Source organism: Ascaphus truei, chromosome 1 (genome assembly GCF_040206685.1).
Source record: "Ascaphus truei isolate aAscTru1 chromosome 1, aAscTru1.hap1, whole genome shotgun sequence".
NCBI lineage: Eukaryota > Metazoa > Chordata > Amphibia > Anura > Ascaphidae > Ascaphus > Ascaphus truei.
This window is the reverse complement of record NC_134483.1, coordinates 97,900,773-97,916,941: the sequence shown is the minus strand read 5'-3', so window position 1 is coordinate 97,916,941 and position 16,169 is coordinate 97,900,773. Positions and strand designations below refer to the sequence as shown.

At 39.4% G+C, this 16,169-nt stretch overlaps 1 protein-coding gene across 2 annotated transcripts in view; it reads right to left on the bottom strand.

Moving 5' to 3' along the window:
• Nucleotides 1-16,169, bottom strand: part of XRCC4 (X-ray repair cross complementing 4) — a 367,562-nt gene that overhangs the window by 185,832 nt on the left and 165,561 nt on the right. For both annotated transcript variants that reach the window (XM_075592518.1, XM_075592527.1), the window contains exons 4-6: nt 9,151-9,317; nt 7,731-7,874; nt 7,384-7,493 (exon numbers count right to left, since the gene is read on the bottom strand). In XM_075592518.1, the coding sequence (XP_075448633.1) occupies nt 7,384-7,493; nt 7,731-7,874; nt 9,151-9,317 (421 nt within the window). The remainder of the gene's footprint in view (nt 1-7,383; nt 7,494-7,730; nt 7,875-9,150; nt 9,318-16,169) is intronic.

Here is a 16,169-nt window from a genome sequence, read left to right as displayed (position 1 = left end):
CTGCCATCTAAGCCCCGCCTCCAGCAATGCTCTGGTGACACGCAGCGTGGCCTTCAGCTCCTCATACTGCTCTGTATGGACACACTGGGTATTCAGCCATTCCTGTAGCACTTGTACTTTGTGAGAAGCCTGGAAACTTTCCTTATGTAGCACTCACCGCATCTCCTCAGCATCCGCCTGTTTCAACTTGGTCTCTTGCAGATTCAAACGCAGCTCTTGTAACTGGCTCCGCAGTTTTTGCTCTACTTGGGTGTGCTACTCCAGGGAGACACATTCTTTATGCAGCCTTCTTTCTGCACTCTCCAGTGCTTCTTGCACTTCAAAATGTTCTTGGATCAATTGCTTCTTCACTTTTTCTGCTTGGTGAAGCTTCTTAAAACCTTCACTGATCTGGTCAGACAAGTCTGAATTTTTCTGTCTCAGACTTGTATTTGCTCTTTTTACCGTCTCTAAACAAATCAGGTTCTCTTTCTTAGCATTCTTCAATTCACAGACCTCTGTGCTGAGAGCGTAGACCTCATGCCGTGAGAGTTCCAGCTCTGCTTTGAGCGCGCAAGCCTCTTGCAGAGAAACTTCTAACTGTGATGAAGTTTTGCACATCTTTCTGGGACATCTCATAGTATAGTTTCCAGTCAGTACTTGTTTTCTCTGATTCGCTTGTCTCTGTATATGGCGGTAGCTTGTGTCATCTCTAGGCTGGTCATCATTCCCGTGACTATTGCGCCAAACGCTCTGAGCTGTAGCTCATCTCTGGTCCTTTCTGACCCACGCCTAAGGAAACGTCGTACTTCTCTTACGTGGGGTTTATTTCTAGGGATTAAATCATTACGCTAACAGGCCCACTTTCCCTTTAAATCAAAACAACATATATTAAACAAAATAAACAAAACAAAAATAATACCTGTTCCCTTTAGGGAAAGCTAACTATACCATAGCTTTCGCCCTCACTAACTGCATGGCAAGCTAAGCTGGTTCCCAAGTCAAAACATGCTCTGGCATATGCAACAATGTAACACAGTTTGTGCATACAACAATAAAGTGTTTTTGCTTATCTGTCAGTCCTTTGTAGCAGACGTCCCTGCTTCAGCACGGCCTTATCGTCCTTCTTCTTAGGGGAACTCATCCCCAACTTGAGCCCAGAGAAATTCCTCTGTAGGTTCTCTTTACCAGCTTCCGCAGCTGGGGAGCACTTCTATAACCACCCTTCTCTTGGGAAAAGCGTCTCACTCACTCTCTGTGACTCTCAGTCTCTCAGCATGTGTCTCTCTAGCAGCAATCTCTCTCACATATGGCATCACTCTGTGTTTAATAATAGAGAGGGGTACATGCACACAATAATATGGTGCTGGATCTTAATCTTGTACCAAGAGATCCCAGGAGAGGTGATAGAGAAAATCACCTTCTCCAAAGGGAACAGTTTTGGATCTACACCCTCGGAAGCAAAACGCCTGGGGGTCTTAATGAATTAATTGAATTGGTTCCCTTTCTGAAGTGATATACCCTCATGATTTTGGCATTGATTAAGATCAGGGCCCCTTCTATTCAGTGGTGCATTTCCCTTATAGATGTGAGTATATGAGCAAAGCTACCTAGTCTTTGGTATACTAGGGTAGCGGCGAACAAACTGGGGGGTGCGAGACTGCTTGCGGGGGACGCGCGGTTTAGAGAGGCCCCGCGTGCTTCCCAAAGGCACTTAAATTAAGTGCTGGGGAAGCTGCAGGGCCTCTGTAAACCTTTACGTACCTTGGCTCCACATGTGTCGCCATGTAAACGTGGTGTCAAATGATGCTGTGAGGTCATGTGACGTCATGTTGCTATGGCAACATAACATCATGACGCCGGAGCTGAGGTAAGTGAGGGTGACGGGGGACACAGGGATGAGGTGACCGCTGGCAGGGGGGGCAGGGAAAAAAGTTTGCGCCCCCTGTACTAAGGTATTAAGTTCTGCTATTAAGACATTCAATTTGTGTATTAAGACATTCTCTATACTGTATTGTATATTAAGATCTTCTTTATATTGTGCAGTAAAATATTTTCAGCTACACAGCAATCATAGATTGCTTCATCGACTTAGTGAAAAGATATTTCATAGAAGACATTCACTTTTTCTAATTATACGCTTGGATATATTTGTCTGGTCATTTGTTAGATGTCAATGTAAATTATGTTGACATTAATATCTTTAGATATACATATAAGTCTTAATATAACTGTTTGTTTAATCTATTTAAGGATGGGATTTATGTTCATCCTTATGTTTAAGGATTAACTACAGTCTTTTATGGTTTTTAGTCTATTCAGACATTTTACTAATAAATTGATGGTATTTTAACTTCATGGGTATGTTTTGTAGTTTATATGTTTGTCATCATGTTGTTATGTTTGCAATGTCATTGTTATTCATTCATTGTTTTAGTGCTTCATTGTGTCATATGTTTTTGTTAGTTTCATTAGTCGCAGTTTATTTTATTACGTTAGTGGTATCAAGTTAGTTTTTGCTATGTACTGTCAATGTTTTATGGTTTTAAGTAATCTTATATGTTAGGCTATGTCAGATTCGTGTAGCGCTAATTGGACGGCTTTTAGTAAATTAATCTGGTGAGATTCCCATAGACTAAGATATTACTTGGCTCCGGTACTTAAACAGTGCCTGGGAATCACAAGACCAACCCCCTGATGAAGTGTCGCTCTGACACGAAACGTGTTGCGGTGAGGTCATACGCAGCGACGTGACACCCGTGACGATGTACTATGGAACCTGCCATCTCTGCATACCACGAGGACGCTGACTGAAAGTTGTCTCCGGCATCTTAATATCACCTATGGAGAAGGAACTTTCCCTTTATTGGAATATCTGGGACTTTGAGATCGCGGGGCCTCTGGGAATCGGGGCCCGTCCCTCAGTGGATTTGTGGATGTTTGGATCACTGTGATCCACCTCTATTTTATGTAAGTGTTATATGTTCCATTTAGACATATAAATTATATTATGTATTACTAATTGTGTCTTTGTTATTTCTTTCTTGCGCCCCTTTTATGGGTTTTATGTGCTTGGATTTGCCCTGCTGATCACGGGAGATTGGGAGCGGTAAGGAGAATTACTTTAATATCCTAGCTTCAGTATAGGTGGCTCAATCTGTCCCTGCTTCAGCACAGGTGGCTCTGACTGACTGGGATATTCTAAAACCCTGACCTGGTTGGAGGGTGGGGGGGGGGCTGTAGTTGAGCACCCCTGCTCTACAGATCTACTCAAAGGCCCAATGATATGCAGAACCCAGGACCAGTAATGAACTGACAAAATTATCAAAAGTGGAATCGATTAAACATTTCTGAAAAGCCTGTATTGTTGCAGAACCCACATGCAAAACTCGTTCAATAAGATGCGTGCTCTGTCAACAGTATTTGTGCTCTCAAGAAGAAATAGTCACTTTAATCTTTTAGTCCTCAAACAAATAATGACCATGCCTCACGCCTTAAATGACAATTTCCATAAACATGAAGAAATATCAACATTTTCATACTGTTAAAAATACCTGCAGGGTCCCTGATATTAGGAAATATTATTTAGCTTCCCATTTGAAACAGATAATTTGGGGGAATTCTCAGGAAAATCAATATAGGTGGGTAGATTTGGAAAATATATTTAATAGCTCCGCGGCTCTCTCTGCCCTCCTGTGGAATAATAAGCCAACAAAATGTTCTAGACAAGACTTTTTGATTCGACGGTAATAACATTTTCTCTTAAAATTTGGCATAGGGTCAAATATGTTCAGCTCCCTCAAGATGTATTTGTAGGGATGATCCAGAATGACCACAAAAAGAAATCCCATAGATTTGCACTCAACTTAAAAATATCTCTGAGTTGATGGAAACAAATTTCCAAACCATATGGGATACCAGAAGGTTTAAAACACAAAACAAAAAAATATTTATTATTAAATTATTTAATTAACTCTTCTAATTGAAAACACACAAAGAAAAAATATATTTTTTGTATTTACTTATATATATAAAATCATCTTAAAAAGTTCTCTAAAGAAAGTTGCGACGGAGTATGCCAACATAAATTTATGTTTGGTATATTACTCAAACATATGCCTGTAATATGTACGTATTCGAGAGCCCAATAAGTAATATGGTCACATGAGTTCAGTGCTCTTCAATATGCGTCTATATATAACCAGACTAGATGGCTTAGATGTCAGTGTGAGTAGGCTAGAATATGCCTTTAGTGCACTGTCTTGATAAACAATATAAATAGGCTTTAATGAGCCCAAAACATCTCTATTGGGCTATTTTTTCTTTGTGTGTTTTCAATTAGAAGAGTTAATTAAATAATTTAATAATAAATAATTTTTTGTTTTGTGTTTTAAACCTTCTGGTATCCCATATGGTTTGGAAATTTGTTTCCATCAACTCAGAGATATTTTTAAGTTGAGTGCAAATCTATGGGATTTCTTTTTGTGGTCATTCTGGATCATCCCTACAAATAGTGTGTTTCTATTTCCCATGCACCGCTTACTGTCTACTTATGTGATTTGAATATTAAGGTTGAGCAGTGGTTAAACACTTCCTATGCCCTCAAGATGTATCCCTATTTTTGACAACCCTGGCTTTGGTCCGGGTTGGTTTGATGGTACTTTTGATTTATGGAAGGCTAAAAATGTTAGAGATGTGGGGGATATGCTATTGAATGGTAAATTGTTAAATGTCAGCGATTTTGTCTTTCTCGTATGCTGAGGTGTTCAGATTTTTACAAGTTTCCCATTATCTTAGGCAGCTGTCTCTGGGTGGGTCTTGCCCAGAGCGTTCTGTATTCAAAGAATTATGTAGAAAAAGAAACTATCAGTCTTATCTTAACATTGTACCAAGTTTTTATTTCTCGGGAATTTAAGGCTCCCTGCACACACCGTTATACCTGTATGGATCAATGGGCCCATGATTTTCAGGTAGGGATTTCTTGAGAAGATTGGCAAGAATACATCTTGGTCAATGCAACGAATACATCTTTATGCACGAATACATCTTTACGCACAATATCTAAAGAGAATATCTATAAAGTTATGTTCACATGGTATCTGACGCCTCAGAGGTTGAGGCAGATTATCCAGGGACAACGAATCTTTGCTGGACAGGTTGCGGTGGAGTCGGGGATATGGCTCATATCTGGTGGTGTTGCCTCAAAATAACGAGTTTTTGAGGAATAGTGCAGAATTTGTAACGAGAAACTATTGGGATAAGAATCCCCCTAGACCCGCATATAATGGTCCTGGGTAAGCCCCTAGCTAATTTAAACCAAAATACATCTAAATTATTGTTACACATTCTGATCGCGGCAAGACGTGCAATCGCAGGGGCCTGGAAAAAGCCCCAACCCCCTTTCAGGAGAGAGATTATCTCGAGAGTAAATGAGGTGCAATCTATGGAATGACTAACATCTTATGTGAGACATAATTCAAGATCTCACGCAAGATCTCACACAATATCTCAAGCAGCATGAAGTAAATCTCTGGCTGATGGGAGATACTAATCCTAGACCCTGTCCCATCACATTATAACCCCGCCCCTCATTCCATAAGACCACCCCCATGCATCATAATCTCGGCCCTCACAACCTAACACAGCCACAATCTTATAACCCAGGGCTGGAAAGCCCTCGATACCCTTTTGGAGGTGAGAAGGGATCTCATGCAAATCTCACGCCTGTAAGGCCCCTTCACCGATCTGCTTTGTGGCACATAAGGAAATACTGATTTCAACTATGTACTTGCAATCATCTACATTTGATGCTTTAAAGAGTCGAGACCCAAAACATCAGTGCAACTTGTCTATTGATATATATTTTACCCAGGAAGATTTGTACATGGCTGCAAGTAAATGGACATGCTAGGCCTTATCATACTGCATTTATTTTCTGGATGAGTCAAAGCAATGATCAGGGCCGGCTGGATGGCGGCTCCATCGGTGCCCCTGCACCGAGCCTCCACGCTTATAAAGGCCCCACGCTCTTCTCCACAACAATTAAACTAATTGACGGGGGAGAGCGTGGGGCCTCTGTAAGTATCTCTTACCTGATTGGCATCATCTCCTCCTACAGTGTGCCATCATCATGGCGTCATGACGCTTTGATGTCGGAGGAGATGCTGCGCCGGACCAGGTAAGAGGCCCTGCGAAAGCTCCTGCCCGCAAAACTACAAGCCGACCCTGGCTGCTTTAAACAGTGGGAACATAGCATGGCATTTGTGTTGTGTGCTGTGTGGGATTTCAGGCTAGTTCTCACGGCTTCTCATGGAACAGTATATATAATCAAATGCAACACCATTTTCTTTCTTTACACGCCCTATTAAATGAAAGGTGGTAAAATATCTGAATATTTTCATTGCTTTCAATCGGGTTATTTAGACATATTTGTTTATTCCACAAAAGGAATACAAAATATCAGTTAAAGCCATTCTTTACCACATATGTAAATGTACAATAGGGCTTCAAGCTTCCATGCTTTTATTAATTCACTCACCATGGGTTATACAGTTATTAACAGTTGCCATGGGATTGGGTTGATTATTGTGCATCAATTTAACATTTAACGCAGGAGACAATGGAAAAATTATACAATGTTTTAAAAGTCAAAAATGTGGTCTCCTCTGTGCACATAGAAAATTAGGTCAAGGAGTTCACACGACAGAACTGAAATATTACCTTGCGAGTTGCTTTAAAATCATTACACCACCAATCAATACTTCAGGTGATGGGCATTGTTTTTCATTTTAATTAGCCATGAAAAACCTATAAGTGACTTCTTGAATGATTCACAACAGTCTACATGACCTTACAGTTATATGAAACGGATTGGAAGATTAGATGTACGGCAATAATTTTATAGAACTCTTGAGAGCTGTAAATTAAAAGTATAAATCTGCGCATTACAAAAGTAATTACAACAATTTTGCATAAATGTACATGAATGGATTACCCATTTGAGCTTGAAAAAATACATGGCTGCTGTGTTCTTTTCACATATCAGGAACAGGGAGGAAAAAAGTAGAGCACTGCTAATAAAATGAAAAAAAGGGCCAATTGCAAAATGATTATTTATTTATTAGGCATATAAGCCAAAAAGGGGACAAACACACTAACGTTTAAAACTCTGACGCGTTTCCCGCCGTGGAGGCGCTTTATCAAAGAGTACTAATTGTTCTACTCACATCAGATTATATAATGGTCAGAGGTAAGTATACGCCCACAATTTCTTTTCACATATATAGATGAACAAAGGTGTCATTATAATATTAAATTATATATAGCATTGGCTTTTTACTGAAAATACTTCCTTATGGTACAGTCATATTTCATACTCTATTAAGATGAGGAATTTTGCTTTACCAGTCTCTGTTGTAACCTGCTGGCTTTTGACTTCTTCATCAGTTGTATCATCGTAGACACCAACCTTAATATCATCAGTAGGAGCAGTATCCACAGGAACAGTATCCTCACTGTCTCGGAGACAATAAAAATGTAATCAATCAAATTTGGCCACACATTGCGAAGCATTGTAATGCAATACAGTTCGGCTAATATGGAAACAAAACCTTTTCTAAGAACAAAACAATACTCTACTTATCTAAGAGCACTTACAATAGAACACAATAGACATTTAGAACAGTATGGATTAAAAAAATGAAGCCAATTCTAAATTCTAAATGGAAGATAAGAGAACTTCGTCTATATACCTTTTCTGTTGTAGTTTTTGTTGAGACTCCGACAATTTCTCCTTCAAGCTCCTAATCTTTGCTTTCTTCTCATTGAGTACACAAGTAAATCGCGTATAAAGGTCTTGCTCTAGGTCTTCTTTGGCATCCACCCATTTTTCCAGCCTAAAATAACCATTCATATTATTTTAAGTCATTTTCTGTTATGTTTTCTTTCTGATTCTTGCTGAGCATATGTTTAACCATTCTCCATATCCCGTTTGTTTAGTATCATTTCCCAAAGATCTGTTTTTATCATTGCATTTACTTCTAGAATGTTCCAGTGATCCACAAACGTTTAATCAAGAAGCAATTTTCCACACACCCCTTTGAGTTTTCCACCCTCTAGCTCAGTCCATTACCTCTATTTCTAATATGTCTATAGAAAAACGTCAACAGGATGTTTTAAAAATCAAACTTTGGGGAGGTCTACATACACAGTCGTGAATATTTCGTTTACCATGAGCCTTCTAACATGAAATGACGATAATAATATGGCTCTCATTATAATGTGTTTCAGCTGCAACATAAGCTTTTTAAAGCTAATTAGTCCAAATATTAGCAGAACCATTCAATGCTTCTGATGTTTGGTGGTTCAATATTTCTGATACAAGTATCAAAATATTTAGTTTAAGATTAGACAGTGCTAGCTCTTTTACGAAATATTGATGATGCATGGCTTGGAATATATCTGCTTTCTGCTATGTAACCAAATCATGATTCCCCACGATCAAACTAAATGCAGTTTCCAAAGTCTTATAATCATTTATCATTCCTGGGGAAAAATAACACAAGAAGGAGATAAATACAGAAGGGGGAACAAAATAATGTTATTTTATTTGAGTAAAGTCCAGTCTTTTCTCATTTTAGGCAGCTACTATGTACTATCAGGATTTCTCTTTAATCTGTCGTTACTTTTTTTTGTAACCCCTTGAGCTTTGTAAGGTGCAAAAACACATTCGGTTAAAAAACATAGGGCCATATTTACTAAGTAGTGCAATTCCATAAGACACCTTCACACGGCACCTGCAAGTGTCTTATGGAATAGCACAGCTTAGTAAAAAGGGGTTATAATGTGTAATTACTTAATGTAACCTTCTCGCAGCAACCTGGTTAATTAATCACTTTGGTATCGAATTACAGTTATAGTAACACTGGAGGAATTGTGATCAATTCACCATAAGGTGCCCAGAGAAATGTATTAGACTGCATCACTGAAAGGTAGAGAGCATATTGGATCCCTTCACAAGTGGGTTAGAAGGTAAATCCCGCTTCCTTCATTGCCATATGGCCCAATTAATCTTTACGCTTATTTCTGTTGCACCAAATGGGGTGGAGTATACTGTATAAAACAAACTATAATGACTATATACTGTTAAAGACGATAAACACAAAAACGCACTGTTCATGCATGTCTTTCCAGTCACACCGTAGCCTTTGATTTTCCTTTTGCAGGTGTTCATTTCTGGCATTCAACTCTGTTGCACAGTTTAGGCAATAGTTAATCAACTCTTTGATGACTTCAGCAGGGTGGGGGAGACTTCGAAGTCTAAGTGATCCAAGCTTAAACTAGAAGAAAAATAACAAAAATGCATTGTTATTAAAGACCAGTATATAAAGGATGAAGTATGTAAACCTTTAATCAATTAAACATCAGGCCACTATATATATATATATATATATATATATATATATATAGTTCCGTTTCTATATTTATCAAGCATAATACACTGAAAAACAATTCATACACATTTTCTAAACTTCACCTTACTGTAGCCATCTCAGGCTTTCCTGAGGACTGCCAACTTTGATAAATGTGGAGATGTTTGAGCTGAGTTTGCATGTGAAATTGGCCCTTATTCGCAAAAATAAATTGCGCCTTAGTCAGAGTTTACAGGCGATTTGCCAAATCAATGTGCATTTCAACTTTCTTTAATATGCTAACTGCCACCCAGAACCTGAAATATACAGAGTGAGGAGGGAGAGAGGCCTAGTGGGAGAGAGAGAGCCATAAACCTTTCCAAACACTTTTTATACAGCACATGGAGAGGTACCTATGAACAAATCTGAACATCTTAAATTGAATATACTTTGCATATCCAAATTAGCATATTTACCAGTTTGTTCACAGGTATCACTCCATGCACTGTTTAAATGAATGTTTGGGAAGGTATATAAGTAAATACGCAAAGTACTCTCTCTCTGTGAATCAATTGTGACTGAGCTGCCATCCATTTTCAAAAATGACTAATTGATCGGAGAAACTTGTAGCCTTTTAATGTTCTGCGAACCAGTTTCAATTTCAAATGATGAAAACACGCAGAATAATGTAATTTTATGCATTTCATCTTATTTTATGATGTATTAAAGTTGTTATAATTGTTTGTCAAGCTATAGGTTAGATTTTGTGGTTATTCTCCCAGTTGGTCTACATACTTACCCCCATGTTATTGGCACTAGTTAATTAACTGGTACTTTTTGGATATACATTAGACTATGAGATGAGTGCAATCATTAGGGACTTTGAGTGACCTCTCTTGGCCACTTATGTGTGTTTGTGCAATTTCAAATGATATCAATTTGTGTGTGTGTGAGTCCGGCAACACGTTTGATATATTGTCATTTTCTACACAGTGACTTTATTTTATGACAGTAAGGACAATCTTTATTCTGCTAATAAATTGTATGCCCTATCTCCTTTAACCCCTTTAGACAATGTCATTTTTTTAATTTTTTTTTAAACAATCAATTAGCCTATCCAAGCATTAAAGTCGGTTTAACTGATTTTATTGTTTAAATATTATACAGGACAATATAGTATTCAATATGCAGTATACACTGTAGAAAACAACAGGGTAATTTTTCAGGATTTTATTTGGAACATGGCTGGATAGAAAAACGATTTGTAGTACTGAGTTAAGGACTAATGACTGCAGTACAACAGATTTTTTTATGGTCTTTTTCCCCCCAAATATGATTCCTGGCAAAAGCGTTTCATCAAACTTTAAAGAGCTAAAATAATTCTCAAAAACCCGACATTTCCACCATTTGCTCTTTCGCCAGCAAATTGCAGCCCTGTCACAGTTTGCAAAGAGATTCTCCAAGCATTTCAATTTCGCCTAATATGCTAACGCCCATCAGACAATGAGAGGGAGGCAGAGGGGAGAGAGAGGGAAATAAAAAGAGGGGCTGGGGAGAGACAGGACCATAACTTATGTAGCCATGCATAATAATGACTGCATACATCTTCCCTGTTGGCAGTAAGTCCTGGTAAGTACAGGCCTGCCAGCAGTAGTTATGGAGGTTTTCCCTCAAACTATGGTGTGGTGCCCTGTGTAAGGAAGGGAGTGGCTGTATGCTCTGGGTCCCTGGATAGTGACATCAGAGATGCGCCTGCCCCCTGAGGTATAAAGGGCACAGCACTGTCAGTTAGTGTTGTGTTAGTCAGCAGTTGGGTGAAGCAGCTGGTAAAATGTATGCTCATGCATAAGGGATTGGAGGAATACTTTTGTGACCCTAGTGCTGTAACTAGCGGTAGCATAGTGACCAATTAAGTCTGTCTAAGCCACACTGTGTCCAGGGACCTGGCGCAGTGGTGATCTCCCTAGGAGAAAGGGAATCCCACTTCAATACGGGAGGGCGTACCTGGCAAAGGGACAGCACGGAGAGATGTGCGGCTAGAGCCGGCAGCTGCATGGGGCAGTCTGCTACATCCCAACCTACAATAAAGATGTCGTGTTCAAAGAAACCCCCACTGTGTGAGTGTGAAGTTACTCAGCAGTGGATGGCACCACCAAGAAGGAGTTCCTCACCAGGACCATCTCCCTGCGGAAGCACAGATCCTGATGAGGTGGAGGCGCTGAACATGAAGTAAGTTGGACTCGTAACCACTACCTCAGATACCTGTCCTGCTGCCATCCTCTATAACACCAAGCGGGAGACTCAGGAGTCCTGTTACTAGCAGGTGCACCACCACACATGACCTTGTAATGGGGACCGGTTAGACCACACGGGCCAATGTGAGATTGGGTGGGTCAGACAAGGGGGGTCCAGCCGTTACACTTATATACCTCCTGAAACACTCCTTTATACAACACGTGGAGAAATATCTGGATATGTTAATGTAAATGTATGCTTTGCATATTCAGTTTAAGTTATTTGACTTAATGGTTAGCAAATCACTTGCGAACTCGGACTAATTTGCTAGTTTTCGCGACTGAAAAAGAGCGCATCTAGAATTTAAACCATAGACACTATGTGTAATTCCCAAACATTAGTCAGTAGCTGAACGAAGCTAATGAAGTCACCCTTAGACATTCACATTTTTTACAATTTTTCTTGAATAAAACTGATCTAGTTGCTATTCCAAGTTGGACATTTGCTTGTTCTCCAAAGTCTGCCTATACTTTTGTAGCGGTCATGTAAAATGCCTACAGTCATCTCTCCTGCTGGCAGTAAGGCCTGGTAAGTGTGGGCATGCCAGCAGTAATCATGGAGGTTTTCCCTCACACCCTGGTGGGGTGCTCTGTGTATGGCTGGGACTGGTCACATGCTCTGACTCCATGGTTAGTGATGTCAGAGATGTGTCAGCCTCAGAAGCTTACATAAGGCACAGCACTGTGTTCTAAAGTTGTGTTGCTAGTTGTTCTGCTGAGAAAGGAGTTCCAGCTCTTGTCAGAGCTGAGGAAGGAGTTCAAGTTCTATTAGAGTGTCAGTTATGTTATAGTAACTCCATGGGAGGCTGTGTCCAGGGACCTGGCACAGGACAGTGATTCCTGCGGGAATAGTGAATCCCTGATCTAGGTGATATACCTATCAAAAGGGAGCACTGGCGAGATGAGCGGCTGAAGATACTCCTTGTGGAGGGCAGTTGCCCTGCCGTGTCAATAAAGATGAGTTCAGCCAGAAACCCTCTCGTGTATCTATCTGGAATGAGTGTACAGAGAGGAGCACCACGGAGGAGTTCCTCGCCAGGATCATTCCCTTGCGGACGCAGGGACCCTGGTGAGGTGGAGGCGCTGCACTGGAACTAGGTGAGACTCAGCACACTACCTCAGCTGCCTGTCTGACGGGTCCTCCCCACACACCATCATGCGGGAGACTCAGGAGTCCTGTAGCCAGCAGGTGCACCATTAGGCATATTCACACTGTAATGGGGTCCGGTTAGACCACAGGGGCCAATGTGAGATTGGGTGGGTCAGGCCGGGCCAGAAATACCGTTACACTTTATTTATTTTCTTTTAGAAATAGTATTATGTCAAGTGAGAATAGCCACTAGAGGTAATACTTTGTAGCTCATACAGTATAATAAAGTGACTGAATTCTTCTGCTGCTCCAACTAGCTAAACATGTTCTGTAATAGAGAATGGGAAAGATCAAGTGTCTACTTATTTGGAAAGAGCAGAGTTGTACCTTTAACCATGATTGACATATTCTGGATAAGAATTACTGGTTTGAGCAAAAGCAGAAATGTTTTTACGGAGTGGTATGTATCTCGCCAACTCAAGTTTCATGTTATGGTAAAACAAGATCAGTATGAAACTTTGTGAACTGAAGAATATATGTTAGTATATAGGGTTAACTGTATGCACTGTATGTACAGGATGTTTTCATTGATACAATTTAAAATCAATCAATGTAATTGAGCACCTGAGAGCTTATGCTGGGCAGGAAATGATTCCTTAGTTTTATCATAACAAGTAAAAAATCCTAAAGCAACAATCCCCCCCTGGGGAGTTGGGGGGGAATTTCTGCTCTGGGACCCCCAGTTCCTTAGATACATAGCAGTAAAGTTATTGGTACTGTATTACTTTATGGTTTACAGTGGGTTTAAATGACAGTTCAAAATAACTGCCCCGTGACTCTGGAGATTACAATAGTCATTTTCTTTCCCATAGAGGGCCAGAGACACTAGTAACTTCACTATCAAGTTATCTCAGGAACCCGAGGTGCAGAACATAACACAGATCTGTCCTAGAGGATCTCCTGGTTCCCAGCCTGTAAAATAAAAAGGGGATTCAAAAATGAGTAGGTGGATTGCTGCTTTAAAGGATGTAAACTTTTAAATAATCATTGCATCCCAAACAATTAGAGGTATTTCTTTCAAATCATTTGCTAAATAGTGATATAGTTGATACTGTTTTATAAGTTGTATTTGTTTTAAAAGGAATGGGCCATAAAGTCTACCATAAGGTTACCTCTACTGCTCTCTTTCGCCTTAAATCCTTTTTTCCCTCACTGCCCCTTGCCTGTGGAACTCTCACACTCCTTATACGCCAAGTATTCTCTCTCCCCACTTTTAAGTCAAAACTTAAAACTCACCTCTTAAATTAAGCATTTCATTATCCTGGACTCGTGGCACTGTCCCACACCGTAATGTGCGAAAATGGTGCACACCAATAATCAAAAATAAATCTGAGATACTAATACCGGTACTCTCTAACTCGATGAGGGAAGGCCCGCTGCAATCCAAGTGCAGGATACACAAAATAGGAAGAGAAGATGCTCCATGGATTTTATAAATGCAATGATTTATTGAAGCCAAATAAAGCCAAATTTCGGCTGTCACAGCAGAGGCCACTCCTTGACAAAGGCTGCTGTGACAGCCAAAACGTTGGACACTTTATTTGGCTTCAATAAATCATTGCATTTATAAAATACGTAGAGCCTCTACTCTTCCTTCCTTGTGTATGCTGTCCTACACTCACAGTCACTCCTACCAACAATTGTGGCCAAGCACTGCCATCCACTTATTCCCTCACCTGCTCTCTCTTTAAGTCTCCCAACATACCACTTAGATTGTAAGCTCTCCGGGGAAGGGATTTCCTTTGCTATTGTTTCCCATCTGATTTGTTGCACCTACTGTACTATAATTCTCTGTAGTGTATTGTCTCTCTTGTAAAGTGCTAAGTACAACGGTGGGTGCTATATAAAGATATATACATATATACATAAGGTATAATCTGGCACCAGAAGGGTGTCTTATGGAATAGCACCGCATAGTAAATATAGCCCTTCACCTTAACTTTAAATCATGAAATATGCAAATTGTACATGGGGATGCTAGCTATCCAAATAAGCTTTAGTTTTAATAGTGCACAAACAGCTAATAATATTTATTCTAATCATCAATCTAAGCATTTTACCAAACTAAGCATATCACAGGCACATTTATTAAAAAAAATCTCTGTTCATATTCCTTAAAAACTAGCAAATTAGAAATTGCCAGTAACCTTGAAATTACCATCTTAAAGTCACTGCAAGTAAGCTTACAATATTCTGCCGTATTATAACTGGTTTGTCCTAAAAAAAACACCTTACATTTTCTGCATGTTCAGTATCGCCAAACTCGCTGTGCACTCAGAGTTTCATTTCTAACATGTCTCAGTAACATCGTTCCCAGCATGTCCTCAGTGTTTCATTTCTTGCATGATTTAGTAATGTCACACCTGACTTGCTTCCAATCATAATGTAATCCAATAATGTCAGACCCTCAATATTTCATTGGTAGTTTTAATTTATGTTATGCTGACTTGTCCTTGGTGTTTCATTTCTAACATGTTTCGATGAGCATGATTAAGTAATAGCCCATGCCTGATATACTTGGTGTTTTTAATTATTGCAGTTTAGTAATTTTCACACTCAACTGCTCGTGTCTTATTTTTTGTATGATTCAGGAAAGTCTTACATAATAAGTTTGATATATTAATTCTTGCACGGTTCACAAATGATATCTAACGTAATAACTAAAGTTCTAAGTGTTTTAGTTGCATGATTCATTACGATCATATCTGAAGTTATTTTTCCAAAAAGATTTCACTGTCATGTACTGTAGAAGTCATCATAAAAAAAAGTCAATGTCCATATTTAAAGAATATATAATAAATGGACATTTCTTGCTTCCAAAATCCTTGTGTAATTATCTTTAAGTAGGTGCAAAATCTATTTCATTTAATATTTCTCCTAAAGCTGCTCTCTAAGGCTAAGCAGAATACACGATAAACTGAACTGATTATATTTTTAGAGCTAAAACTGCACTCAGCCTCACGTAAAACTGCTTAAGTGACATTACATATTCTTATCACATTTGTCCAACAGCATTAACAAAGAGGACCATTTGCATTCAGGAAACAGTTTTTCAACACCTGCCTGGCACATTCATTCAAAATGGATAAAAAATTCATGCCACACGCTGGTCTAAGACACAGTGATTGTGTAAATACAGGAGCGGAGATAAGTGGCTGTTTCTAATCTCAGGAATTAGGTGAAGGATTAAATGTCTAATAATTCCAGACATGTCTGATGAGTATGAATGAGGCAGCAGAATGAAGTGTTTTATGGTGATTATAGCAGCTGACTGTGACATGTCAGTAACTGCAAACTAATGGAGATTATAAATGACTTCTTTAACAATACCTTCCA